General features: G+C 41.5%; 1 protein-coding gene across 5 annotated transcripts; it reads left to right on the forward strand.

Moving 5' to 3' along the window:
• Positions 1-1,018: 1,018 nt before the first annotated feature.
• On the forward strand, positions 1,019-26,216 carry aspm (assembly factor for spindle microtubules). Of its 5 annotated transcripts, none has more exons than XM_034146818.1 (27): positions 1,019-1,430; positions 1,650-1,793; positions 4,292-5,774; positions 6,054-6,152; positions 6,237-6,341; positions 6,460-6,606; positions 7,372-7,611; positions 7,784-7,851; positions 7,959-8,100; positions 8,915-9,045; positions 10,740-10,915; positions 12,112-12,257; positions 13,352-13,437; positions 13,533-13,745; positions 14,249-14,453; positions 14,814-14,962; positions 15,378-15,506; positions 16,025-16,219; positions 16,535-20,707; positions 21,365-21,802; positions 22,060-22,209; positions 22,322-22,513; positions 22,883-23,075; positions 23,264-23,418; positions 25,406-25,582; positions 25,708-25,880; positions 25,980-26,216. In XM_034146818.1, the coding sequence occupies exons 1-27, from the start codon at positions 1,143-1,145 to the stop codon at positions 26,080-26,082; spliced, it is 9,900 nt and encodes a 3,299-aa protein (XP_034002709.1). In that variant the 5' UTR covers positions 1,019-1,142; the 3' UTR covers positions 26,083-26,216. The 5 variants fall into 5 exon arrangements, with proteins under 5 accessions (XP_034002709.1, XP_034002711.1, XP_034002710.1 ...); XM_034146820.1 differs by having other exon boundaries at positions 16,535-20,184; positions 21,499-21,802; XM_034146819.1 differs by having other exon boundaries at positions 16,535-20,050; positions 20,708-21,802.
• The last annotated feature ends 662 nt before the right edge of the window (positions 26,217-26,878 follow it).

Below are 26,878 nucleotides of genomic sequence, written 5' to 3' on the forward strand. Positions count from 1 at the left end.
TAATAATTGATTAAAAAGCACAATAAATGTTCTCTTGCAGACAGACTGTTAGCTGCTGGCCAGTGAGTCTTTTAAAGAGCTGCTACAAATTCTCATTTTATGACTTTTAGGATTTGCACATTTATGTTGTTACGGTTGTTACGCATTTCCCAAAAGGTATAGTTTGGATGTAAGAGTAAGCCTCTATACAACTTATCCATAGGCTAGTAGGTTTATAAATATTACAGTTATCTTGACCCTTTGAATTGGAAATCAACAACTTTTGGAGCTACATTAATAACGGTAAAGGTGTCATTGCTCATTTCTGCTATTAAGGAGATAGGTATCTACTCAAGAGACGGCCGTGACCTAACTAATACGATCACTGCGAGATGTTCGACTGGCTGGGAGCAGGTGGCACTTCTGGTGACTACTCTCATATAAAAGTGAACATTTCGTTCTTTCAGAATTCCTCAGTAAAAATACACAGCATTCACTGAGCCACTTCGAATATTAATTTTGTATTATTCTTTTATTTGCATCAAACACGTTTAGTTATATTTTGAATGAGACATAACCTAAATAAGAAATCGTGGAAAAAAGTGCACATTTGAAGATCGTATTAGTTTGCAGATCCCTTCCTTAAAATGAAGGACCGTCATCTGGTTCCGAGGCAATGTAAACCATTCAATCATTATACTTAACGGACTTGTTAACATCTTAAATCTTAGTTTTGATTCTAAGCATTACTTTCAGTGCAACGGGAAATTAATAGCATAAGTGAGAGTATAGATTAGCCTTTGGCTTTAGTTAATTCGAACTAAATAACATTAGAGGGAGATATCTTCGTTTATTGTATTTGAAAATGTGGGCGTGGCCTGGGCAGTTACAAATGTAGCTGATATCTGATTGGCCAATAGCTTTGTATTCATATGGATACATTCTCTTTACCCATTGGACAATAGGTAGCCATCCCTCGCTTATCATTGGCGGATTTACACCACGCCGAATTTCAAACCGTCATTCAGCGTGTTTTGGAAGGAAGGGTGATTTAACGTTTGCTGCTTGTCATCAACATTAGTGTCAGCTCGTCAGCTCACATACTAGACGTTTTTTAAAACTAACTGCGTGACATGTAGCTAGCCATTAGCTACTGCTACTGTATGTCATCTGAGATGGCTGAAACGGATAATTCAGCACGGAAAGGATTTCTGGACTTCAGTCCGGTAAAGCGAGCCGACGCTAACAAGGAGAACGATGTTCCAGTTTTGGTTTTAACCCTGTTTTCAAAGGCTCCTTTTGTGACATTTGGAAATGTAAAGTTGGGCACCTCAAAATCGGCTGTTCTGCGTATTGAGAACCCAGCAGCGGATTCAGAAGCGGAGGTTACTATTGAAAAGATCCCTGCAAGTAAAGGATTTTCTGTGGAATACAGGACTTTCACGATTCAGGTAAGTTATGTTCTCAGTTAACGTTAGCTTTTCTCTGCACGAATGGACACAACTCCCATGTCTCAAGAGTTGTATGCTCAGGAGCTTTGTTGTGCCAAGTTAACATATTGTATCTCTGCTATCCATCGTTAAAGTTTTCCCAGTAGGATAAACCGATCGATATACCCTAAATGTTGTTTCCATTGAATGATCATGTTCCCCTGTGCTTTGTGTTTGCAGCCCGAGGACTCATTCAATTTGAACGTAACATGGACTCCATCAGAAGAAGGTGGAATAAGGGAGCTCATCGTCTTCAATGCCAATGGGGTCCTCAAACAACAGGCTGTACTGCTGGGGAGAGCAGAAGCACCGAGAAAGAAAAAGGTAAATGTAGAGCTGTATCGGTGACTAAAAATGTATAATATTGTAGTTTCTGAAGTGGGAAAATATACAGATTTTTTGTATTATCATTTAAATGTTTGACACTATTGATGGCCTCACATTTAGCTCAAGGAAATTGTGATTAATATTTTAATAAATGTTCTGATGTTATATTCAAGATGATTAATTGTCAATATATTTGGCAGATTTACAAATCACAATAACGTTGGTCGGTTACATTTCTAAATTCAAGATCTATGTCTTAATATACAACAGTTCTAGTGAAACAGTAGCTTGCAATTACTTATTTGTGTTTGGGGTTCTTCCAATGATGCTCATGCAATAATGTAGGGCTGTCCCGAATACCATTTTTCGGGCTCCGGATATTCGGTAGTAATCAGCAGCGAATATTCGGCGCGGGGTAGGGTAGTAAGTAATAACCGCTTCAACACGTGTATTTCGGTTTATTCACGGCATTCATTTTGTTATTCTACCAGTGACGTGCGGTGAGGTTCATGGCTGGTGAGGCACTGAATCTTTCAGAGTCAGATTTACAAATATTACATTTTGACCTTAATCAAAATATTCTGTTATTTTCAAAAGCTTTTTTAGTCTGATGCTATGATTAATTTTAAACAGACCATTCAACAAAAGGATACCCAAAATCTAAATATTGGATTGTTCTTTCTTAGTAAGATCCCATTTTCATTACACTTGTGGTCTTACCTTGACTTGAAGATGAAGTCCATGCTATCCTTCTGGACAACAATCTCTATTACTTTTTTGTAAAAGTCCTCCTTATCTCTCTAGTTTCAAAAGTCTAGTTTGTTGTTTGCGTCTACCGTCTCTGCGTAGAATAACAGTAGCAACAAGAACCTGTGGGCTGAGTGCGCCCCCTTCAGTGCGGCAGAGGTTATGGCTGCCTCTCATGGTGCTTTTCTCATGAACCGCAGTGACGCGTCCTAAAACCCGGAAGTAAGCTGCGCATGGGTTCCTTCGACAAAAATGCAATGCAATTTCTCCATAGGATTTTGGAAAATAGCTTGAAATACCCATCTCTTATAATTTTCTAATCATAAATCGATAGATTTATGATTCGAAAATTATAAAAGTAGGGTAGACATGTGGAGATTATCCGGCTGAACAAAACGTGATCCGTCTCTTAAATGTGTGTCAACCACAGACCTTATTTCGAGCTATTTTCCAAAATCCTATGGAGAAATTGCATTGCATTTTTGTCGAAGGAACCAGGGTTTTAGGACGCGTCACTGCGGTTCTCTATTGCCGTTGTACGATGAGACCAGCGAGCCTAAATAACATATATACGTGAAATAAGTTATTTAGAGACTATGGATGGCGAGGATACATGTAATAAAGGGATCTACAAACATTACATTGGTGACCTACAGTGAGATGGTAACAGGCATGCGCTTAGTGCCCGCTTTCCAGCCAGTTTCTGTGGGGTGACGCATTCTGAGGTGAGGCAGATCTCATCTTTGCCTCACCTTACCCCACAGTAACTGTCTTGAGCGCGCTCACAAAATAAGTGGCCGCGCTAAATTAGTGCCCGCGCTCCAGCAAGTTACTGTGGGCTTACGAGAGGCAGAGCTCGCCCCTGCCTCAATCCTCATCGCTCCCATGTAGCCTAGTTGTAGCGGAGCTCGGCAAATTTGCTGATTTTGACTATAAGAAGCGATTGGAATCATACAGAAATCACATTTACAACACAGATCAGTGGAGACATTTTATTATTATTATTATTTAGTTTTTCTTTAATTGTTTTTCCGTTACATTGGAGTATGGCTCTGCCTCCCCTGACTGCACGTCGCTGTATTCTACAGTAGGCCTATTGTTGTTTTATAGTTATTTGTATATATAAAGGGTTATACACATTAACAGTCTATGGTATAACCCAATTTGTGTTCTTTGAAATTGAAAAGGATATTGCATTGTGTTTGTTACTTTCGTTGCAGTTGTATATGCCTTAAGTGTAATTTGGCTTGGCTTCCTATTTTGTATGGACATGATTTTATTTTGAAGGAGAGTTAGCGCTGTTGACAGGAAGTTGTTGTTGCTATAGAAACAACTTGACGGAGATTAACGGAGAAAAAGTAATATCTACATATAAAAACGGAGAAAGTAAACGATAACGTTTATGGTTAAGTGTTGGCACCCCCCGAAGAGGCACAAGCTCTTACGTTGATATTGGAGTTTTCAATACATTCAATTTGGCAGCCGCAGTGCCAAAAAAAACGGGGGGAGAAAACGAATATCCGAATAACGAAATTGAAACCCGAATAGTACTCCAACGAACGAATATTCGGATATTCGGGTACAGCCCTACAATAATGTTTAAAAAGAAATGCATGCAAGTCAACAGGCCTGATTTTCCTAGTTGGTCATTTTGTTAAACGCCGAACAACTTTTTGAAACTGTTTCATCATGCAATTTTCATTCTGACATGATAAATAAAAAATGTTGGTTGTTTTTTTGTGTTTCAGAAAAGCTTATGGGACACAATCAAAAACAAAAGGGAGGGTGAAAACGTAAGCGTACCCAGGAGAAAGAAAACTGATCAGCCACTGAAGATGGCAGCCAACAAAACCTTCCAAGTGTCCCGAAAGTCACTGTACAAGCGGGAAAAGCCACGCAGCCCTCTTGCTGCTCTCAATAAGGGCGAAGCTGTCAGAGAGCGGTCCCTCTCCAAGCCTACTCCAATGGACGAATACTTTCAGAAATCAGAGGAGCAGAAGGCCTATAATTTGTCTGACCAGGAGAATATTGATTTTCTTCAGAAGGACTCTCCTCTTGTCCTACTTGTCCCAGCCGGGAAGCTGATGGACTCTGGCAACATGTCTGCTAGTCCACATCTGCAGGTGGGCAAACCCGAATATAGAGATCTAACCAAGATGCTCAACAAGACACTGTCACCTATCGGGACACCGGAGATGTTTAAGAAGTGTATGCCACGTATTCAGTCCGACAGCCCACTTTCTGCTGACAGTGGGTTAACTGGAACCCCAGTTCCCTCTTTGAAAGACGCACTTGCCCTCATTGACTCCGATCTGACCAGAATGAACACCAGTCCTAGAGACACAAGTTCAAGCTGTGGATTTTCAGATTCATTGGACTCCAAGAGTGGGACTCGTGGCTGTGGACCTGACAAAAATGTCCTTCCAGTGTTACCTGATAGCCCACATGGGTCGGACTCCAACGAGCCGAGGCTGACCTTCTTTGTCAGCAAAAAGGTTGTTGTGAGCGAGGTGGTTTTAGAGGCTGATAAGGCTACGGAAAAGGCCTCTTTTACTTCTGCCACGGTGATCAAGAACAAAGCACCAGTGGAGGCAATTTCGAGTGGAAGGAAGATAAAGAAGTCAAGACGAAGGCTCTTAGAGAAAACCCTGGAGCTGTCTGATGGAAGCAGTCAGTGTGATTCTGCACCAGGCACACCTATCCTTCCTGTCATAAAGCTAGAAACCGAAACCAAAGGATTGCAAAACTCTGCAAACTCCCCGTGTGATGACAGACATCCAGCCCAGGGGTTAACCTCCTCCAGCCTGAGTCCACGCCTTGATGGCTCCCCTACACCCATCACCTTCCCCGTCACCTCCCCTCCGTCTTTGGCCCCGACTCGCTTCTCTTTCTCAGCCACTTCCACGCCCCCAGCAGCCCACGCTCCGTTTGTTTTTACTGTCAGCTCTCCGTCGCCCCTGTGCTCATCTTCTCCTCTTCACCGCAACCTGACACCACACGCGTCTCCAAATCTGTCTGTATCTCAGTCCGTGCAGGAAGAATCGTTTCCCATTTACATGGCCGTGAATAACAAGAAGAGAAAGAGTGAGGAGTATTTCAAAAGTGATGTGAAGATTGAGGATGCTGGGAAAGCTGAGCCTGTCAAAAGGAGCAAGGTGGTACCTGGGAAAAAGGAGCCCCTAAGATCCGTCCAGGAGAGGAGGAGTGCAACACAGAGGCCCAGAACAACAGGTGGGCAAAACATTCATTGATGTTAGGATGTGTGTTATAATACATTGTGATTTTAAAGACCTGTATATTAAATTCAGTGGGAAGTGAATTTCCACTTTTGTATCATAACACAAAAGCCTTTTAAAGTTATAGATAAATGTAATATTCACAGAATTTTTCTTTTGTTGACCTAAATAAATAAATACATTTGTTACCTATTTCCAAAAATCTAACTTCTGTTGAAGGTTTGCATGGTTTCTGGACTCTCTTCATTTACAGTTTTGAATTTTTTTTTCCTAGGCTCAGTGAGATCTATGACAACATCATCTCTAAAGATGACGAGGTCTGTGGTTCCTGCCCAGGCCAAGCAACCAAGCTCCAAACTCACCTCATCACGAGGTATGAAGTTATGCATTATTGCCTTTTTAAGAAGGGGAATACATCTTGTATAAGAGTAAACATTTATGTTGTTTCTTTTGACAGGTGTCCAGTCTTTGAGGTCATCTCGTATTTCCTCCATGAAGACGTCAAAGATCGTTGCTGTAGCGCAGTCAAAGCTGACCTTCATCAAGCCGGCGGCTCAAACAGGTATTTTGATGGAAGAACATTCTACATTGCACATTTTTGATGTGTGTAAAGTTATTTAGCTTGTCTGTTCATCTAAAAAATGTTAATGAGTGTTCTACAATTTCTCTTTTTCTTCCAGCCATACCGAGACACCCGATGCCGTTTGCCGCAAAGAACATGTTCTACGATGAGAGGTGGATCGAGAAGCAGGAGAGGGGATTCACATGGTGGATCAACTATGTCCTCACCCCTGATGACTTTAAAGTCAACACTGAAGTCGCTAAAGGTAGCATTCAGCGGGCTGTCACTGCTTAAACATGCTTGGGAAAACTTTAAGTGTGTAGTGTTTTGTTCCAATACAGTTTAATCACTTAAAACAGGGGTGTCCAAACTTTTTTCACCGAGGGCCACATACAGAGAAATATACGAGGGCTGGGCCGCTCACTAGAGGTGAGGTATATTGCCTCATAAGTTCAGTTATAAGTTAGCAAAATTAATCAAGTGTAGGTAAATTATACTTGATAATGCCGTAAGAAAAAAACAGGTTATATCACAGCTCTCCAGAGGGTTTCATTTATTTTGTTGGTAGCTCGTTCCCTAAAACAGGAGCTTCAGTTTGCTTATAATAAGGGGAAATATGAAGGGTATGTTTCAAGCTTGTTAGGTAAATAAGTTATTGGGCTTTTTTTACTTATCAACTAAGATTTGTTAGAAAATGTTCCCAACTTTAATTGACTGAATTTATTTGAAAAGTGGGCTTATTAACACATGAATACTACTGTGTAATATATTTTTACATATATATTTAAGAAGTACAATATAAGACAAGCACACGTTTCATTTGCGGGCCGTATTACATTATACGGCCCACAAATTTGCTGAGGGCCGATTCAAAATGGGCCACATTTGGCCCCCGGGTCGTAGTTTGGACACCCCTGACTTAACAACTTAAGTGCAGTTATCGTCGCAGTGGAATATTTCTATATAGGACCAGCCCAAGATGATTGCACATGGTGATTACTAAACACTTTTCTATTTGTTTCCTCTGTAGTTAATGCTGTGTCCATTGCCATTGGCAGCGATGATAAGTACAGCGTTCCCAAAGCTCCCACCAACGAGGAGATGTCTTTCAGCACCTACACGGCCCGGCGGAAGCTGAACCGCCTCCGTCGCTCCGCCTGTCAGCTGTTCACTTCTGAGGCCATGGTCAAGGCCATTCAGAAGCTGGAAATTGAGGTGGAGGCCAAGAGGCTGCTGGTCCGGAAAGACCGCCATCTTTGGAAGGACATAGGTACCTGAGCGTTATTTACTGAGGGGGCTTATCAGTCAAGTTTTAGTTCCCTTTTCTCACACAAGTGGAAGACATTTTTGCTGTATCATTAGCAAAGAAATATCTGCTGAAGTTTTGCTCTGTGAAACCTCCGGATTTGTAACTATATTTCCTTGTTTTTGCCATATTTCAGGTGAACGGCGAAAAGTGCTCAACTGGCTTCTTTCATACAATCCACTGTGGTTACGGATTGGGCTCGAGGTATTCTGATACAAATATTTTCCCTCTGCTTTTCCCCCCCAAGACAATCTTGCAAGTTTCTTCACTATCCATGCAACAGTTGCTTAACACAAATGTTTCTCCCACAGACGATCTTCGGGGAGCTGATCTCCCTGGAGAGCAACAGCGACGCGTTGGGTCTGGCCATGTTCATCCTCCAGCGGCTGCTCTGGAACCCAGACATCGCTGTGCAGTTCAGACACGCCAAAGTGCCAAACCTTTACAAAGACGGTAAGTTAAGAACATTGAACTGGAGACTGTTGCGTGTTACCGTCATAAAAATGCTCAAGACTGAGTTGGAGACTTTCTTCCATGTGCTACATTTGAATCCAAATGAGTAAAAGGCTATTTTTTGGGTTACAAGCAGAAAGCCTATTTAGCCATAGCATAAGCAGACAGAAATCTGATGAAGAAAAAATGAAATTGAGAACTTTGGTTTTAGTTACTTTAATTCATAGCTGGACTCCTTACCATTCTCTCTCTGACATGAACCACAATTCAAAAAACATTTTGCTAGTTCTAGATTTGCCTGACATTTTAAGCTGCAAGCTTTGAATATTTTCATCTATTTAAATCTGCCGAGTATTTTTGCCGTTAGGGAATATTCATTTAGTAATGAATTGAATCGAAAGAGAAATGCATACATTCATTTAGATTAGATTTTTAGATAAGATGTACTTTATTGAACCCCATCATAAATTGTTTAAACAATTTACATATCTTTGCAGCTCTACTGGAATTGTATATTGTTAAAATTACCGTTGCTATAAATATAATGGTCAAGCATTTTATTGATTTCCTTTTCTTTTTTTTTATCCCTAGTGCATATTTATAAGTACACATTTAAATGTGAAATTAATAAGAGTTAAGTACCCATGTTATGATGAGGGAAATGTATCTTAAACTCAGTACAATCAACTTTGTAGTACTACCACAAAACAATTGTTTTTTATGTAGTTCCCCATGAAAGTTGTGTATGCTGTGTACATTGTGAGGCATGTGTTTCTTTGGAATGGTCAACATCTCTTTACTTTTTCTCGGTTAGGCCACGAGGAGGCGCTGTCTCGCTTCACTCTGAAGAAGCTGCTGCTGCTGGTGTGTTTCCTGGACAAAGCCAAAGAGTCGCGACTGATTGAACACAACCCGTGTCTGTTCTGCCTGGACGCAGAGTTCAAAGTAGGCTATTTCCCAATATGTCAACAATACATAAATAAACATTGCATGATTCTTTTGTTTGATGCCAAAGGTACAGCCTATTCAAATAAATAAAAATGTACTTTTGGTACATGACACTAAATAACATCAGAATTGGTTTTAACATCATGTTCTGGGGTATTCTTGGTAAAGAATAAAAGCTATTAAAGTAAGAAACATGGATAAATGTGATACAAATATTTAAATACATGACACTCTTACTCTGTTAATTTAGTCTGGCAGTGTCATACTGTGTTTACATGTCTACATTTTAGTTTAGGCCTTCTCACTGTATGTATTATAAGATCATTATCCACAGATGGATTTAATGATAATAATAAGAAAAATTACTTTACATCTATGTATTATCACCATACATATCTATTAACCATATAATGGGCATTCAAGGACATTATATGTTTAATCAACATATTTAGCTTACCACCCTCAGATATCAGAATTAACAGTAGGTATACATTAAGCATAAAATAAGTGTTACATGGCCCAATTTTAGGACAAGCTAAACTTAAAGATCCCATGTCATGCTTTTCCGGTTATTACCCCTCCCCTTGTGTGTTATGTAGCTTTTTCTGCATGTAAACGGTCTGCAGAGTCAAAAACCCTCAAGGTACACCCTGTAGCGAGTAAAACTCTAACACAGAAAATACCTGTCTAGGATGCCCCAGAACACCTCGTTGGAGATTTTTAATTTCCCATTTCTTTCTTCCTGGGTATGGTGACGTAACCATACCCAAATACCAATCCACGGAGCCGTTACGTTACGTCCGCGGAGCCGTTACGTTAAGTCCTCACACACACACACTCAATCTTTTCTCAGCTGCAGCTCCGCAGATTTCTCAGCCTGAGACGGCGGGACACTGTGAGGCTGTGAGTGTGTGTGTGTGTGTGTGTGCTCGGGCTGGTTTCGGGCTGGGTTTCGCTGTGTCTCGCCGACCCCACGCAGCAACCAGGAAACCACACCAGTAAGCCAGCTCACACTGTCCGTTCCTCGCAGCAGTGAGCCTCGCAACGTCCCGCCAACACGGCACCCAGACCCCACACAGCATTCTCATCTGTTTGTCATTACTGGTGTCATTTTCTGGTTGCTAATGCCATTGTAACACATAATCACTGATGTTCCACTGCAGCGTTTCTGCCAGGGGGGCGTCTTGCCGTCATTTGACGCCCTTATTCAGCTCGGACCACCCTGAACTCGAGCCGAGGGCGTCCACATTTTTTTATAAATCGAGAGAAGATCGAGAGTTTTCATAGCTTGAAATGACGAAAAGGAAAAAGGACAAGGACCTCCCTCTGTTGGAGGGGCAAAGGAGTCTGGTGGGATTATTTTCGCCGCCAGCAAAGTGTGTTCCTGTGACGGAAAGTTTACTGCCGGCGAGCCTTGACGGGGGGTGCTAGTGGAGCACGCGCATCAACTGCGAGCGCCGGAACCTCGCAGCTGCAAAACTGAGGCTCCGTGGTAAACTGTGGTAAAATGAAGAGCCGCTTAGGAGCCGAAAGAGCCGAGCCAAATGATCCGGGTCACTAAAAAGAGCCGGAATTCCCATCACTAATACGTAAAGAGATAGTATCTATAAAGGGACGGCTCAATTCAAAATTCAAGTCACGTGTCACGACGTCATTTAACTCTGCCATGCCTTATGTTGTTTCCTTCTCAGATGAGTAAAGACCTGCTCCTGGCCTTCTCCAGGGACTTCCTGAGCGGAGAGGGGATCCTCCCCCGCCACCTGGGCTACCTGGGGTTACCAGTCTCCCACGTGCAGATGCCCCTGGACGAGTTCAACTTCGCTGTGAAGAACTTAGCGGTTGACTTGAAATGCGGCATACGTCTAGTGTGAGTGACACAGCCTGAATTTAAATGTGATGCTCTGATTCCTGTTGGGATATCCGCTTTTCTCAGAGTTCAGGCTCAGCCACGGGGCAGTTTCCCTACAGCTCTGAGGGATCCAGTGTTCAACAGAAAAGAGGGATTTCCTCCCTAGGATTCTCACTGAAGGATGTTCTCTCTTACTGCCTTGCCAATGTCAAAGTATTGCACTCATGTAGTTCATTCTCACATCTTTGTGTGTGGATTTTCTGTCTGTCTGTTAAAATAAGTGATGGCAAGGACCACACTTGCCCACCTTGAGACTTCAAAAGTTGGGGTCTTGGTAAGGCCAGGGCTGTATATCAATATTATATTGTTATTTTGATATGAGAGTAGAATTTATTTATTTTGGATATCTTTCCAAATATCCTAGCATTACATACATGTTGTCTCTTTCCCAGTTTTAAAGGCTGCATTTGAGTCATATCCATCAATGAATTTACATAACATTTTCACCAGTTTGTCATTATATCCACATTAGCACTGATTATTTCCCAGCGCCAAAAAAGCAACACTACAATATCCTCACAAAATCGATATAGTAATATTCGATCAAAAATATAGTTTTTTCTCCATATCACCCAGCCATATTCTTGGTGTGTTTCTTTCATTCGGTTGACTTTGAAAGATTGAATGGTAACTCAGTGAAATCGCATTTTACGTTTAATACTAATATTCCACATCCCTGGCAGGAATCAATGGTATAAATGAACATTCAATAGTTTTTTATTTATTGCATTAATTTCATTTAATTTGTTGCCCCTGCCCATTACAGAGCCCTTTGCATACCTAATTAATTGAAAAATCCATACCTTCTCAATCAATAGCCGCTATTGTATTACAATCAAAGTCAGGGCGCCATCACAGGCTGTCTACCCAGTAACATGCAGGAAATGATACTGAATATTATCTCTGTCAAAATGTTAAACATATGTACTCAAGTAGCTTTTTCCAAACTTGTTTCCTGCAAAAATGAATTACCTTGTTGCTTTTATATCCAAATGGTTTATCAAAAAGGGTTTGTAGATTGTTGTCATTAGTGATTTGGGTCTCAAAACATCAGCATTCAATGATTTGACAGTGCTTAAAGTTGCCAGGATAGGCAGACAAAGATTCTTGTGCAGCTTAATTATAAAGTATTTTTCTCATGTTGGGTTTCGCAGGCGTGTGATGGAGCTCCTCATCCAGGACTGGAGCATGTCGGCCAAACTCCGCCTGCCAGCCATCAGCCGCCTGCAGAAGGTCCACAACGTCGACATGGCTCTGCAAGTGCTCAAAAGCAAGGGGGTGGACCTCAAAGATGAACTTGGTAATTCTAATTTTCTTCCTGAGCAAACAGCAAAACAGAGACTCTAAACCTGGAAGAGCGTTTGTCCTCCACTAAATGATAATTGTGTGTTTTTATGTTCACGCGTGATGTCTTCTTTAAAATAAGTGTTACATAGTTTAATTGTTTTATTTTGACATTTTCCACTTCAGCATGAACATCTGCCATTTCACTGTTACTGCTTTTGTGTTTGATCACAAACAGTTACTGTTGCTCAGCAGCGCAGCGACATCATTGGACTGCTTGGCCTGTTATGTGACAGAGTGTTTGTGCGATTTTGCACAAGTGAACATGTGTGACTAAGCAGTCCACGTTGAATGGAAGTGCTTCACAAACATCAAGGAAATACAAAAATTAAATACTGACTTTGCCTGCAACTAAATACCTAAGAAGAAAAAATAAATAATATATTTAAGCAATAGCTCACGACAGGCCATGGTATATGGTCATTATATCACAGTTAAGGGGCGTGGTTTGGCCCAACGCGAAGCAGAACCAGCCAGCCAAACTGTATACAGTTAAATCGACCGGACTTCTTTCTGCAGATGTGAGCGTCCTTAACAACGGTCAATAAGTCCTTGCTGCACATTATCCCTTACATGTTTCCATCTTAAGCTTTGTTAGTTAGTTAGTTTCGTAACGGACGTAATGTAACAGTTGTAACGGTTATAGCTTTTCTCAGACGTGGAGGGATACTGACTTGTTGTGAAAAGTAACTACAATTCTACCCGTGATATACGCTCATTATATCACGGCTAAGATCAGATTGCTTGATTTGACTTGTCTGTTTTATAAATATTATATATGTATAGTATATTTTATATTAGGCTGCACTTACTACAAATAATTAGTTAAGTTCACGTCACTTGTTCCTAAAGCTCAAAACAATGTATTTAAATTATTGTTCCTTTAGTCAAACCGCAAAATATTTAATTTACAATAATAGGAATTGCATTAAAGCAGTGTAATCCTCACAATATTAAAGGATGTTTTGACATTTTTGATAGACAAATGATTTGAATGCAATAAACTTAATTTGATTTGTGGAAATTAAAGATTTGTGTCTTCACGTCCAGGCTCCAACATTGATTCCAGGGACATTGTGGATGGACACAGAGAGAAGACTCTGAGCCTCTTGTGGAAAATCATCTTTGCGTTTCATGTGTGTACACTTTCCAATAGGGCACAACATTTTGATACAATGTTCACCTGTGGGAATGAGTTAATTGATATGCTGTACATCAAATGATTCTTAAGGTGGAGGTGATTCTGGATGGGGAACAGCTGAGAGAGGAAATTGGCTTCCTGAAGAGATCCTTGAGGGCCAAGCGGAGGCTGGCGTGCCTGAGGGCCGACCGGGGTCTTCAGCCGAGTCCTGCAAAGAGCCAGGCGCCGTACCAACACAGCAGCTCCAAGATCACCCTGCTGATGGACTGGGTCCACGCTGTGTGTGACTTCTACAATCTGAAGGTGAGTTTTACACTTTGAATTTCAGCCCAGACTTTCTAGTTGAATGATTTTTGCTAGTAGCCAGGATGCAGTGATACTCTGTTTCCGTGCTGCACAAATATACACACACTTGCCCTACACAACAACTGTTTCATATTTATAAAAACATTTAATTTTTGTTGCTGTGTTTTGTAGTTTTGTCTTGTTTCTGTTATGTTCCCGTTTTTGTCTATTCCTTTGAATTGTTTGACACTTCCTCTGTTTTAGGTACTACCTTCGGCCCCAATAAAAAATACACTTTAAAAGTAACAAGAAACAAAAAACGTTTTTGTCTACAAAACAAAATTGAACTCATTATACACTATACTATAGTCAAAGTGTCTTTACCACATATTAACCTAATCATCAGAAGAAATATCAAATGCCTAGAGTCTTTCTCAGGACTTTTTATTTCCCATGGCAATCACAATCGTACAATTCCTCACAAGTGCTTCCTTAATAAAACGTTACGTGTGTCTGTGCAGGTGGAGAACTTCACTGTGTCGTTCTCGGATGGCCGCGTCCTCTGCTACCTCATCCACCACTACCACCCGGGCCTGCTGCCAGAGAGTGCCGTCAGTCACAGCACCACTCAGACGGTGGAATGTTCGCCGAGGGGTCGCCTGGAGCTCAACTGCTCAGGCAGCGACTCTGACAACTCCTTTGACTACCCGCCCACGGGACTGAACGGTACTTGTGTGCGGTGTCTTCAGGGCAAATGTCTGCATTAGTACATTGCTTGAACTGAGACATTTAGGGTGCAATTTTTAAGACAGTATTTTCAGATTGATAAAGATGCAAAGAGATATCCCAAAAAATTAATGTGATTCATATTTTAACAGAATGAAACAAGTATTTTTAAACTTGCTTTATTTAATATTCAGGGGTCTGTGTCTAAAAGTAACGAGCTGGGGATGTTTCATGGTAATATCCTTTAGCTAAATATTATAACCTTTAACCTGAAGAGTCTCCCTTTTTGAAGAGAATCTGAAGACATTAGAGATACCGCAACAGACTTGTGATGACTTTATCTGTTATTTTTGTGAACAGGCCCAGACTCTCCGTCTGTGGAGTTCAAAGAGCTCCTGGAGAATGAAAAGAATAACTTCAGACAGGTCAACACTGCAGTTTCTTACCTGGGCGGAGTTCCTGCCATGATCAACCCAGCGGACATGTCCAACACCATCCCCAACGAGAAGGTGAGCGCAGATAGGTTTCCTCCTCCCTCTGCGGGAACACAGATCATTATTTGTTTATGCAGATTGTAAGAAGCTGCTTAACATTCCAGTCCATATTTACACTGCATAATAAATTGTACACTGCAGCAGACTATTGCATGGAAGCTCACCACTTCTTAGCTTCTAGTATTGTTCATGTTCATAAATATCCCTTCATAGGTTTAGCCCCAAAGTTATGTTTTGCTTTTAAGGCACAATAAAAGGACCATACCAGTGGTTTTGCTAAATATGCCCAATAAATCCTAGGAGCTTACAATGTCTTCACTTTGCAATATCAACTGGCTTTACCTTTGGTCATAACATATTTGTAAACTCTGTAAATGGAAAGTGATGAAATGATACACCTCCACCTTCATCCTCATCTGTTTATTTCCAGGTTGTGATGTCTTACCTTTCCTTCCTGTGTGCTCGTCTTCTGGACCTTCGGAACGAAACCAGAGCCGCTCGAGTCATACAGGCCGCCTGGAGGAAATACAGGTTAAAGAAAGACTTGCAGCTCTACAAGGTGGGTTCAGTGTTTGGTACAGCTGGTTAGTGCTGGAGTTTTACTTCTTTTCGATTTATTTTAGCAAATTGAAATCAGTCGAGGGTGAGACCATTTCTGAATCATACTTAATCTAAAGCAAGTTTCTTAACTTTTTTGTGCTTGATTTTCTTTTCCTGCTTTATTTTCTATAGTTTTTAGTTGTTACACAAAAAACACTGTTTCCACGTGGAAAACTTGAGTAGGGCTACCGCTGTTTGAGATATGAAGTACATGCATATACAATTTGTATCTTTAAGAATTTTAAGAGTTATTTAATTAAACAAATACTGTGCAAAAGTCATATTTTTTATTATACTTAATGATTACATTACAAGAAAACGTATTTCTAAAGTAAATGGAAAGATACACCTGATTAAAACTGCAAAGAAAATAATTTTTTTTCTCGTACTGAAACACAGAAAAGTATAAAAACTTAAAAATGATCAACAGTCATGTTTAACTTGGTTTATTTTTGTGTTTTTTTTGTTTGGTTACAGGAAAGAAACATGGCTGCTGCAAAGATCCAGCTGGTTGTGAGGAGTTTTCTCCAGAAGCGCAGAGCTAAGAGACAGAACCAAGCTGTCATTATCATCCAATCAGTCTGGAGAGGTTATGAGGCCCGCAACAGGCTGAGGCTAAAAAAACAGGCCCAACTTCGAGCTCTAAAGCATGAAGCTGCAACTGTCATTCAGGTAGGTGTTTTCATTATGAAAAGGATTGTTAACCAATATTAAAGACCAAATTCTACATGTATACATAAGAGTTTTTCATAAATTATGTATAAAGGATTCAAATACTAGTCATTGCAGTAGAAGTAAAATGGTACGCAATTTGTATTCTCAAATGGCCTTAACTTGTTGAACAACACATTGATGTTGACCTGTATTTAAATACTGTCTAGCCAACATTTAAAACTGTTTTCTTTGTATTTATTTATATAAACCTAACGGCTGTTTTATCATGAAGCCTGTTTGTGTAATTGGTCTTTGAATATATTTTCTATACAGGCTCAATGGAGGATGTTTTCGTCTATGAGGGCTTTCCAACGTCTCAGATACTACACCATTGTTGTCCAAGCACAATGGCGAATGAGGAGTGCAGCCTCTGCTTATAGGAGAATATCCTGGGCGGCAACTGTCATTCAGAAGCACTCTAGAGCATGGGTTCTGGCAAAAAGAGACCATGAACATTATCTTCACCTTAGAGCTGCAGTCATGAAAATACAAAGAGGGTACAGAAGATGGAAAACCCAGAAAATGGAGAAGGAAAACTGTGCTGCCAAAGTGATACAAACTGTGTTCAGGAAATGGTACGAGGACCAAATGGCTGGGAAAACAGCTGCTGCTGTAAAGATTCAGTCTTGGTACAGAATGCAGACGTGTCTCCATCAATACAAAAAGATAAAGAGAAGCACTGAGCTCATTCAAGCCCAGTACAGAGGTCATGCACAGAGGCGCTGCTTTCAGATGTTAAAACTACAGCACCACTCGGCTATTGTCATTCAAAGTGCCTACAGGGGGCATGCTGTCAGAAAACAGGTGGCAGAGATGAGATGTGCTGCTGTCCTAATCCAGAGCTGGTTCAGGGCCTCCGTCGAAAGGAAAATGTTATTGAGGATGAAATGTGCTGCAATTACCATACAGGCAGCCTATCGTGCGAAAGTGGCTCGAGAGGCCCTGAAAAAAGAGCACAAGGCAGCAACAGTAATCCAGACAGCTTTCAGGAAGCATGCTACCCAAAGGCGCTACCTTGTCCTGAGACAAGCTGCAGCTGTGATACAGCAAAAGTACAGAGCCACAATTTTGGCTCGTAAGACAAAGAAGGATTATGATGCCTTTAGGAATGCTGCACTTGCCTTACAAGCTCACTGGAGAGGCAGAGCTGACAGGAAGAGGATGGAGAAGCGGCATCAGTGTGCCACTCTGATACAGGCGCATTACCGTCGGCACAAATCGCAAGCAGAGTACAGGTCCAAGAAGGCCTGTGCTTTGGTTGTACAGCGTCACTACAGAGCTTATGTTGCTGGAAAGGAAATGAGAAAAACATACCTGAGCATGAGAGCAGCCTGTGTGACACTCCAGGCTGCCTTCAGAGGCATGAGAGTTAGGAAAGAGCTGAGGAAAAATCATAAGGCAGCCACTGTCATTCAGTCCTCAGTTAGGATGTTTATATGTAGGAAACGGTATTTCCTCCTCCAAAGTGCAGCGATTATCATTCAAAGTCAATACAGAGCTCTTCTGTTATGCAAGGCACAGCAAAAAGAATACATAGCGCTAAAGCTGGCGACCTTAAAGATACAAGCTGCCTATCGTGGATATAAATTGAGGGAAGATCTAAAGAAGAGGCACAACGCTGCCAGAGCAATCCAAGCTCAATTCAGGATGCACATGATGCGTATGGCCTACCTTGCAACCAAGTGTGCTGCCATCATTGTTCAGCAACGCTATAGGGCCAAAATGCTCAGAGATCAGCAGATGCAGAGGTACAGAACAATGAAATCTGCCGCTGTAGTTATCCAGGCAGCCTATCGTGGCCAAAGGACCAGAAGGAAGATTGTAGAGATGCATCAAGCTGCTACAATCATTCAGAGGAAGTTACATACTATTCGGGATAGAAATAGGTTCCTAGCTCTTAAAGCAGCAGTTCTTGTTTGTCAGCAGAGGTACAGAGCGGTGACTCTGGCAAGAAAAGACTGGTTGGTCTATATGTCAAAGCGCAGGGCAGTAATTTGTCTGCAGGCAGCCTACAGAGGCTGTAAGGTCAGAAAGCAGCTGCGTATCCAACATTCGGCAGCTATAACAATTCAGTCTCACTTCCGAAAGCATCAGCAGAGAACTTACTACAAGACCCTTTGCCGGGCTGCCAGTGTTTTGCAAGCACATTACAGAGCCAACAAGAAAATGAGAGAGGAGATGAAAGCCCTCGGGACCATGAGAAATGCGGCTGTTGTCTTACAAGCTGCATTCCGCGGAATGACATCCAGACGAATGATCAAACGAAGGTATCTGGCTGCCAGTGTAATTCAGAGAGCTTACAGAGCCCACTGTGAACATCAACAGTATCAGACCTTAAAATCCTCCATTCTCACCATTCAGCGAAGACATCGGGCCAATGTGGCAGCAAAGGAACAAATGGAAAAATACCAAAGGATGTGCAGTGCTGCTGTTGTTATCCAGGCAGCACACAGAGGCAATCAAGTCAGAAAGGAGGTGGCTCGTTGGCATCACGCTGCCACTGTGATCCAGTCATCATTCAGAAAGCACAGGAAGGAAGTCAAATTCCAGGCCATGCGTCTGTCCGCCATTATCATCCAGAGATACTATCGCTCCTGTATTCTGCAAAGACAGGACAGAGAAAAGTTTGTGAAAGTTAAACATTCAGTTATTGTCCTTCAGGCAGCTTTCAGAGGTCATCGTGTGCGAAGCAGACTTACCAAAATGCACAGAGCTGCTACTGTCATTCAAGCTAACTTCAAGAGGCATAAACAACAATCTGCATTGAGGAAACAACGCTGGGCAGCCTGTGTCTTACAGCAGAGGTTTAGAGCTCAGAGACAGAGAAACGCTGAGATTGAACATGATCAAAAGTGCAGAAAAGCAGCTGTTGTCTTACAAGCTGCATATCGTGAAATGAAATCCAGACAACTTGTCAAACGAAGGCATCAGGCTGCCATTGTTATCCAGAGGGCTTACAGAGCCCACTGTGAACACCAGCAGTATCAGACTCTAAAATCTTCAGTTCTCACCATTCAGCGACGGTATCGGGCCACTGTAGCTGCAAAAGAACAGATGCAAAAATACCAAAGGATGCGCAGTGCTGCTGTTGTTATCCAGGCGGCATGCAGGGGCAATCAAGTCAGAAAGGAGGTGGCTCGTTGGCATCAGACTGCCACTGTGATCCAGTCTGCATTCAGAAAGCACAGAGAGGAAGTCAAATTCCAGGCCATGCGTCTGTCTGCCATTATCATCCAGAGATACTATCGCTCCTGTATTCTGCAAAGACAGGACAGAGAAAAGTTCCTGAAAGCGAGACATTCTGTCATTATCCTTCAAGCAGCTTTCAGAGGTCATCGTGTGCGAAGTAGAGTTGCCAAAATGCACAGGGCAGCTACTGTCATTCAAGCTAACTTTAAGAAGCATAATCAGCAGTCAGCCTTCAGGAAACAACGCTGGGCAGCCTGTGTCTTACAGCAGAGGTTTAGAGCTCAGAGACAGAGAAATGCTGACATAAAACACTATCAGGAGGTCAGGAAAGCTGTTATTGTTTTACAAGCTGCCTTCCGTGGGCTGAAGTCCAGAAGAATCATCAAACAAAGACTTCATGCTGCCGGTGTTGTCCAAAGAGCTTACAGATTTTTCTTCGAACGCAAACAATATGTGAAATTGAAGTTTTCTGTCCTTACTATTCAGCGAAGATATCGGGCTTCTGTTGCAGCTAAAGCTCAAAGAATGCAATATGTGGAAATGCGCAATGCATCCATCACTATTCAGGCGGCATACAGAGGGTGGAAAGTCAGAAAGGAGGTGGCTCGTTGGCATCAGGCTGCCACTGTGATCCAGTCTGCATTCAGAAAGCACAGAGAGGAAGTCAAATTCCAGGCCATGCGTCTGTCTGCCATTATCATCCAGAGATACTATCGCTCCTGTATTCTTCAGAGGCAAGAAAGGGAAGAGTTTCTCAAAACAAGATATTCTGCCATCGTCCTTCAGGCAGCTTTCAGAGGTCATCGTGTGCGATGCAGCATTGCCAAAATGCACAGGGCAGCTACTGTCATTCAAGTTAACTTCAAGAGGCATAAAGAGCAATCAGCTTTCAGGAAACAATGCTGGGCAGCCTGTGTCTTACAGCAGAGGTTTAGAGCTCAGAGACAGAGAAACGCTGAGATTGAACATGATCAAAAGTGCAGAAAAGCAGCTGTTGTCTTACAAGCTGCATATCGTGAAATGAAATCCAGACAACTTGTCAAACGAAGGCATCAGGCTGCCATTGTTATCCAGAGGGCTTACAGAGCCCACTGTGAACACCAGCAGTATCAGACTCTAAAATCTTCAGTTCTCACCATTCAGCGACGGTATCGGGCCACTGTAGCTGCAAAAGAACAGATGCAAAAATACCAAAGGATGCGCAGTGCTGCTGTTGTTATCCAGGCAGCACGCAGGGGCAATCAAGTCAGAAAGGAGGTGGCTCGTTGGCATCAGGCTGCCACTGTGATCCAGTCTGCATTCAGAAAGCACAGAGAGGAAGTCAAATTCCAGGCCATGCGTCTGTCTGCCATTATCATCCAGAGATACTATCGCTCCTGTATTCTGCAAAGACAGGACAGAGAAAAGTTCCTGAAAGCGAGACATTCTGTCATTATCCTTCAAGCAGCTTTCAGAGGTCATCGTGTGCGAAGTAGAGTTGCCAAAATGCACAGGGCAGCTACTGTCATTCAAGCTAACTTTAAGAAGCATAATCAGCAGTCAGCCTTCAGGAAACAACGCTGGGCAGCCTGTGTCTTACAGCAGAGGTTTAGAGCTCAGAGACAGAGAAATGCTGACATAAAACACTATCAGGAGGTCAGGAAAGCTGTTATTGTTTTACAAGCTGCCTTCCGTGGGCTGAAGTCCAGAAGAATCATCAAACAAAGACTTCATGCTGCCCGTGTTGTCCAGAGAGCTTACAGATGTTTCTTCGAACGCAAACAATATGTGAAATTGAAGTTTTCTGTCCTTACTATTCAGCGAAGATATCGGGCTTCTGTTGCAGCTAAAGCTCAAAGAATGCAATATGTGGAAATGCGCAATGCATCCATCACTATTCAGGCGGCATACAGAGGGTGGAAAGTCAGAAAGGAGGTGGCTCGTTGGCATCAGGCTGCCACTGTGATCCAGTCTGCATTCAGAAAGCACAGAGAGGAAGTCAAATTCCAGGCCATGCGTCTGTCTGCCATTATCATCCAGAGATACTATCGCTCCTGTATTCTTCAGAGGCAAGAAAGAGGAGCATTCCTGAAATTGAAGCAATCAACGATCACCCTTCAGGCAGCTTTCAGAAGCTGGTGTGTCAGGAGGGATATAAGTCGACAAAATCAAGCCGCCATTGTAATCCAGTCGTGCTGGAGATGCTCTGTGCAGAAGCGTATCTTCCAGAGGAAGCGGGAAACTGCTGTGAAGCTTCAGCGGCGGGTCCGGGCAGTGCAGCTCGTCAGGTTGGAGAGGAACAACTACATCCGAATGAAGAAGGCTACCATCACACTTCAAACACACTGCAGAGCCTGGATTGCAAGACGACAGGTACGTTTGCTAGGAATTTTCACACCTTTCAGACAGCCTTTATTTGGTATTCACTAATCTTGTAGACATTTTACATTGCCCATAACAGATTATCATCATTTTAAGAAATAAGAAGTTGATATTGTTGTGAGAGAAAATGTAATTAAACCACTGTCTGCCTGGAAAGATGCGGACTATATTAACATCTGATATGTTGTGAACGTGCCAGTAGGCTACACAAAAAAGCTTACCTTCCTTTACATTCTATGTTGTTCCAGGTACTAGAGAGAGCCAAGGCAGAGAGGAGGCTCCGTTTTACATCAGCGGTCTTCTACCATCTCAGTGCCATAAAGATCCAACGAGCACTCCGATCCCATTGGGCTTTGGAGTCGGCCAAAAAACAAATCCATTCTGTCATCACAATACAGGTACAGACACAGAACCCGCAATGAATGACATTTTGAAAAAAAATCTGTCACTTCTGATGAATTCAATGAATCGGTGAACATTTCTTACAATGATTTCCTTTTGTTTTCCTAGCGATGTGTAAAGGCGAGGCAGCAGAGGAGACGGTATCTTGAGGACAGGAGGAATGTGGTTGTCGCCCAGAGAGCAGTCAAGCGTTGGTTAGCTCGTCGCTTCAAGGCGGCATCTGTCATCCAGCAAGCCGCCAGAAAATTCCTCCTCCTTAGGCGCCAGAAGAGGGTTGAACAGGGCATTGTCAAAGCTCAGGTAATTCAACTAGTGGTTCATTTTCCACAAATTACTTCTGTAAATTAAATGATAGGCTCACTGTATTTTTAGCAGGTCTTTCAATAAGAGGCCATACGAGCGTTGAAACTTTTTTTTTGTGGTTATTATTCTTGTTCATATTGGCTTTGCTCTGCTTTTAAAGGAAGGGATGAAGGACAACATTCACTCCATCCTGTTGTTTTCTTCATTAGTGGACACAGTAGTCAATAACATGATTGACCCAAAGGCATACGACATTTTAACTTCAAACTAAAACATATGATCTCATGAGGACAAAAAGGCTAAATCTTTTTAGGAAAATATAATTAAATCTTCTAATCGTCTTTCTCCTCTTCATCTCCCCTGAAGGCTCTCTGGAGAGGACACCGCTCCCGTCGACTGAATGACAATGCCGAGGTGGTGAAGTTGAGACAGCGCTTACGTGAAGTCTCCGCCTGCGTCAGAGAGGAGGACAAATTGTGCAACAAGACGTCCTCTGCCCTGGACTACCTCCTCCGATACAAACACTTCTCGTACATCCTTGAGGCTTTGAGAAACCTAGGTGAGGTTTGATCTATTTTCTGATAATGCATCCATATGATGCGACCATAAAGATTCCTGCTAAAACCAAGTAGCTTTTAAAGGAAGATTACCTATTTGGGTAGTTAATGAAAGACAGCGGTGTTTATTCTCTTACCATATCCAGATTTTTACCGTTTGGTGTGTTTTGTTCCTTGTGTGTGTGCGCAGAGACTGCAACCAGACTGTCCCCAGAGTGCTGCGAGCGGCTGGTGGAGAGCGGAGCCACAAACACCATCTTTACACTCATCCGCTGCTGCAACAGGAGCGTCCCCTGCATGGACGTCATCACCTACTCCATCCAGATCCTCCTCAACCTCTCCAAGGTACAAACCGTGCCTGCTCTGCTCATGAAATGTTGCCATAAAAAATGTATCCGGCTATCATGCTCTTGGTGTGAAAAAATAAGATAATGGAGAGAACAGTAATCTGTTAAACAATACTTTAACATTCAAAGCTACACTTCTTCTATTGATAGGAAGGTAGGGACATATACAATATATAGCTGAGTCTTTCCTATTTTGTCCTAGTTATTGAATGGACAAAGAGTTGGGCTTTCAAAGCCAAGTTGACACTTTGGTTTGAACAGTATGTTTTTTTTTTTGGTCACAAAATGCGTAATAAGATAATATTCCAACACAAATCTATCTAGCATGAGACTATCACAAAGAGTTTTGAAGTTTTCAAATCCACGTTTGCCAGTGCCCTCTTGGCTCTTTGGGACCAGGTGTGAAAAAAGAAGGTTAAAACGTTTTTTTTTAGGGGATTCAAATCTTAAACCTAACTTTCATGAACTCGAAACACAGTGAGATAGAGTTAGTGATTCAAACGAAGTCACAGACAACATCCGTCTGTACAAAGCTTTTGTAGCAACGTGCCACAAGGTAGCCAATTGTTGATGTAAAACAAACAAAAGTTCACAACATATAACTATGTATTGTGCTTAGTTCATGTTGCAGTACCTATAGTTCTACTGCACATGGTGCTGAAAAGCAGGTTATTATTTAAATGATCTGACATGAGTTATGTTCACATGTTTAACGCTAGTGAGTAAAGCTGAGGATGATGTAGAGCCACAGCATTTCTTCAACAGCTCTCACTTCCCCACAAACTTACAGCTTGTCAGTTCCTTGTTTCATGTTAGGCTCAGTTTCTCTTCCTTAAAACAGTTCAGACGGATGTGTTTTTCTAAGTTTTAAAGGTAGGGTAGGTAAGTTTGAGAAACCGGCTCGAGATACACTTTTTGTTATATTCCATGGAATGCTCTTAACATCCCGATAGCAATAAATATCTTAAGTGCTTTGACAAAAAATCCATAAAAAAATGTCATCTGTGGAAGCTGTAGTACTGTAAAAAGCACGACCAATCATCTGAGCCGGCCCGGCTAAAATAACTGGATGGCCTACCTGCCCGTCAGCCTTCCATCTGTGCACACACTTATCTCGTGCCCTCATTGGTCATGTGCGCGTTCGTGTGTGTTGGAGGAGGGGCTCTGTAAGGAAGTGGCAGATTTTTTCCGGCTGTGTATTTTCAAATTCTAGCGCACTCGAGCTGGTCTCTCCAAAATGACCTACCCCACCTTTAAGTGTAATTGTTTCTGTTCCCACAGTTTAATGCGCAACATTGTGGTAACTGCTTGAACATTCTGCAGTGTCTGCATTTTATTCATGAGGAACACATTAAGAAATAAATCTAACTATAACATTTGTAGTACATGGTTCTATGAAATATGTTTTCCAGTGATTTAAAACCTAGGGAGACTACTTGATTTACAGTAATCTATTACATGTCCTGAACTAAGTTAATTTCAGAAAGACCCTTAGATGTATTAAATACAAGTTAATTGTGTCTAATAGTTTTTTGTCAGATAATTGTGTGTTACAGGCTTAAATAAGTAGTTTACAAAATGTGGATTCAAATTGTTAGACTTGGAAATTCTGCTTTTTCAAAGTGAAACATTTTCCATTAATGGCTATACATAATGGTTAAAAAAAAAAAAGAATACAAAAAAATCTGAAGTTCAACAGTTGGTACAGCTCCACAATTAGATGTTTGTCCTCATGTGTAAATAGCAGTTTGGACTTTTAACCTTTTTTTATATTGGAAGAAGAGGGAGGAAGGTGGGGTAAGAAAAGGAATGCCAGTACATTATACAATGGCTTCAAACCAACAGATGGTTTAATCGGAGCCTTCCAAAGGAATGATGAAGCAAAAGCATTGATGGTTTTAAAAAGTAAAATATGTAGTTTGTTTGATTCCCTGTGTTTTTCTTCCTTTCCTCTCCCCCACTCTTTCGTGGTATTCCTTCCATAGTACCACAAGACCATTGAGGCAGTGTATTCGGTGGAAAACTCTGTCGAGACTCTGCTGGACCTGCTGCAGAGATACCGTGAGAAAGCTGGAGATAAAGTGGCAGAAAAGGGCGGCAGCATCTTCACAAAGGCCTGCTTCCTTCTTGCTCTCCTCCTGCAAGACAAGTACCGCGTTGTGGTCCGTAGCTCCTCTGACATAAATACTGTTGAAATATGTTATTATAGAATTCACACAACCAAATTCTAATCTGACAGAAACTGCTATTGTAGTTTTGTAATAAATGTGAACTCTCTTATTTATAGGAGGTTATGAAGCTACCCAAAGTGTTGGATAGGCTACGCAGTATCTACCGCCTCACCGCTCGCAAACACAAGATGGACGCTGAAAGAACTGTTACGAAACAGAAAATGAACGCATCAATCAACGGGAGCTTTTTCTTTCAAACGACGCCTCGTAAATCCCGCCCTGTGCCAAAGTACGTTTTTAATTTGTCTATGTACAGTAAAGTGTTTGTCTGAGATTCACAGATTTCATGTGTTTTGCAGTGGTAACTGACATCCTGTTTGTTTTTCAGATTTGCACCGGATTGGGTTCTCAGAAGGGACAAGCTCAAAGATATTGTGGATCCTCTCCGGGCCATTCAGATGGTGGCAAACACACTCTCTATTGTGTTGTAAATACAGGCTTTTAAATCTTCATTTTATCATCTCATTCTTGTGCTTCAGAAAATATAGTTTTTTGTATTTGAGGTTTTTTTTACTATTGCATTTCCATGATTTCCATGTAAATATTAAAATGGATATGTTTCTTATACACGGGCCAGTTTCATCTATCTATCTAATGGGTTTTATACTGAAATGAGGCTGAACAGGTGGGTGTTTAAATGAAATTCAGGGTAACTTGCTCCCAGGTGGGAAGTTTTAGCCACCTAATGTAATTGTTAGCACTGTTAACAAAGCACTCTACAATGAGGTATGTTAAAGCATTGGTATAATTAATTATATGTACAATGATGTTCATCATTGTATTAAGATTATTACATCTTTTAAATAGCTTCCCTATCATTAGACCTAAATATCTCCATGTCAATGCAGAATTGTATAACTAGACAATTATGGCATTCTAATTTTAATTGGATGGTGGTTAAAGTCTTAAATATGTTTATAAGCTTTCATGTCATATGAACTATTTCGTGTAAAACAATGCAGCATTAAATTACTAAATAGGATCTGAAATCTGCAGTTTTTAAATTGAAAATAAGCTCCTATATTATGGGAACTAATGACTTGAAATCAATTCAATATCATATGACTAAACTAAACATTGGATACATCTCTTTATCTTTTATATATGTTTAATGTTTTAATTTAATTGTATACTAATATCTTTGAAAAATAAGCTGTTTCTTTATTGAAAAGTCAAATTTCTTTGCAATAGCTTTCATTTCATGAGACCCATTGACTTCCAATCCAT

The sequence above is a fragment of the Trematomus bernacchii genome, unplaced genomic scaffold, assembly GCF_902827165.1.
Source record: "Trematomus bernacchii unplaced genomic scaffold, fTreBer1.1, whole genome shotgun sequence".
Lineage (NCBI taxonomy): Eukaryota > Metazoa > Chordata > Actinopteri > Perciformes > Nototheniidae > Trematomus > Trematomus bernacchii.